Source organism: Monoraphidium neglectum (genome assembly GCF_000611645.1).
Source record: "Monoraphidium neglectum strain SAG 48.87 unplaced genomic scaffold scaffold06129, whole genome shotgun sequence".
NCBI lineage: Eukaryota > Viridiplantae > Chlorophyta > Chlorophyceae > Sphaeropleales > Selenastraceae > Monoraphidium > Monoraphidium neglectum.
In genome coordinates this window covers 1-2,482 of record NW_014007506.1, presented here as the reverse complement: position 1 = coordinate 2,482, position 2,482 = coordinate 1, and the positions used below count along the sequence as shown (strand labels likewise).

The window sequence follows — 2,482 nt, the reverse complement described above, 5'->3', positions numbered from 1 at the left end:
GGGGAGGCAGTGTGTGTGTGTTTGTGAGAGTATGTGAGTGGTGTGTCTGTGATTGTGTGTGTGTGTGTGAGTGTGTGTGTGTGTGTGTGTATGCGTGCGCGTGTGTGTAAGTTACGCATGTTGTATGCATGTGGGGAGGGGCGCGTGTTGGGAGAGGCGAGGGCGTGTGCGCGCGTGCGCTGGAGGCGAGGGGCTGCCGGGGTGGCGTGGGGCACTGGACCGGGGCTCGCCAACTATTTTCCAATCCTCCGGGCGCTGTCTTTGGTGCAAGACAGGTGCACGGGCTAACATCATGATGGCATGGCCCAGCACGGTCCGACTCAGCCGTCCCGGCGAGCGTCCCAGATCACGCGTCCAGATCACCTGGTACGCCATAAGCCCGCCGTCGTCGCGCAGGGCCAATAGCACCGGCGCCTCGCACCCCGCCACGCCGCCCGCCGGGCCGGAAGGCTCCAAGAATGCCTCTAGCCGCAGCTCTGCAATCGGCGTCGCGTCGAGCTCCAGATCCTCGTCGTCCTCGTCTCCCCCATCTCCATCTGCCCCTCCGGCTTCCGCCTCTTGCTGCCGCCGCTGCTGCTGCTGCCGCTGCTGCTGTTCACCCGGGTTCTCCTCCCCAATCCGCCCGTCCACCTCCATGCCCGACCCCCCCTCGCCGCCGCCCGCCGCGGCGGTGCCCTGCTGCCCCTGCTGTTTCTCCTGCTGCTGCTCCTGCTGCTGCCCCTGCGCGTGCCGCCGCGCCCAGCCCTCTCGCGCGGGGCCGGCGATCTGCGGCCCCACGAGGAACTCGCGGTCCTCGAAAACCACCGCCATCTCGGGCAGCCGGTAGCCGATGAGATGGCCGCTCAGCCGGGCCACAAAAAGGTATGACGCCGCCTGCGCCTGCGCCTGCGCCTGCGACTGCGGCGCTGACGGCGCCGGTGACGGCGCCGCCTCCGCCGCGGCGGGCTGCGGGGAGGGCGGGGTCGGGGCGGGCTCCTCGGGCTTCGTGGCAGCCTCCGGGGCTGTGGCGCCGGCGCCGTCTGCGCCGTCTGGTTGCTGTTGTTGCTGCTGTTCCTGCTGCTCCTCCTGCTGCTGCTGCTCCTCCTGTTGCGTGGCCCCGTCAGTGCCTTCCTGCTCATGCTGCTGCTGCTGCTGCTGCTGCTGCTGCTGCTCGGCTTGGGCATCCGCTTTGCCGTCGCCCGCTCCCGCTGCGCCGGCCGCGCCCGCGGCAGGCGCCGCGGCGCCGCCAAGCCCCCTGGCCGCCATCCAGCCGCCCGAGTCCCTGAACAGGCATGCTGCAGACACCTAGCGCGGAAATACAAGCGCCGGCGGGCATGAGAGGGGAGGCACGGGTTTGGTCGGGCAGTGGGGGGGCCAACACTCATCATATTGCCTGTGCTGTGAAGGAACGGCCTGCTGCAAAGGGGCACTGCACCCTTCGCGTGCTGCGTGCGACACCCCATCCCTCATGGCGCGCAGAACAAGGGCTGTGCCGGCGTGTGTGTAAGTGGCCGGCCGACGACGGAGGGAGAGGACCGGGTCCGAACACGCGCGCGCGCGCAAACGCTCGCCGGCGTGCGCCGCGGCGTCTTGCCTGCTCGTCCGGCGCCGCGTGCACCGCATCGTGCAGCGGCGCCAGCGCCGCGCGCGCGAGGCCGAGGCGCCGGCCGGCGGGGTCGCCGCGCAGCAGCAGGGCGGAGCCGTCGCTCAAAAGGATGACTACGTGGGGGTCGACCACCTGTCAGCGGGATCAGTCATGCAGAGAGGATTATACCATGTCGGCGGGGCCCAACGGAGCAGCAGGATGATGTCATAACGATGCAGCAGCAGCCGTTGAACAAGCCATCTGGTCGTCGGCCCGCCCCGCTTATGCAGGCGCTCAAATCTAGCACAACTCAAGGCACTCGCCGCCCACACCGGGGCCCTCGCGCTGCCCGCTGCTCGTCCGCGGCCTGCGTGCTCGGCCGCTGCAAACGAGCCGCTGCTTCCCCAAACCGCACCTGGGCGAACCGTATGTGCACAGGCCCGGCATCCAGGATGCCCTTCGCCGCGGCCCCGGCGCCCGGCCGCCCCTTGCGCGCGGAGGGGTGGCCCGCCGCCGCCAGCAGGCCGGGCAGCGGGATGTGCTGCAGCTGCTGCGTGCCGGCCAGCAGGCGCACGGCGCCCTTGGTCACCTGTCCGCAGGCCGTCCCGATGGACGCCCGGTTCCCAAGCACACGAGAGAGAGACACAGAGTGCTGAGCGCTTGCATAGGTGCTGGTGAGCTCCTCAACTCTTTTCACAACGCTTTTTGGGCCAACAACCCCCCAAGGGTGTCAACGGGGCGCAGGGCAGCCCATGGGCAGGAGTGCATGAGTGTGTTTGTCTGTGTGTGGGGGCAGCGACCCCGTTTCATGACAGGCTATGATGCTGGCTGCTGCAGCCTCCCCGAAAAAGCTTCAATGTCTGGATTGAATGGTCCAGGTCGCAGCCGCGCCCCCGGCCCCGCCCCCCGCCCCTCGGC

General features: G+C 69.3%; 1 protein-coding gene across 1 annotated transcript; it reads right to left on the bottom strand.

Moving 5' to 3' along the window:
• Nucleotides 1-233: 233 nt before the first annotated feature.
• Nucleotides 234-1,245, bottom strand: MNEG_16222 (hypothetical protein; the record flags this gene model as incomplete). The annotated part of the gene is made up of 2 exons (XM_014035308.1): nt 234-284; nt 364-1,245. 2 exons carry the CDS (start codon nt 1,243-1,245, stop codon nt 234-236), a joined length of 933 nt encoding a protein of 310 aa, XP_013890762.1.
• Between the last annotated feature and the right edge of the window lie 1,237 nt (nt 1,246-2,482).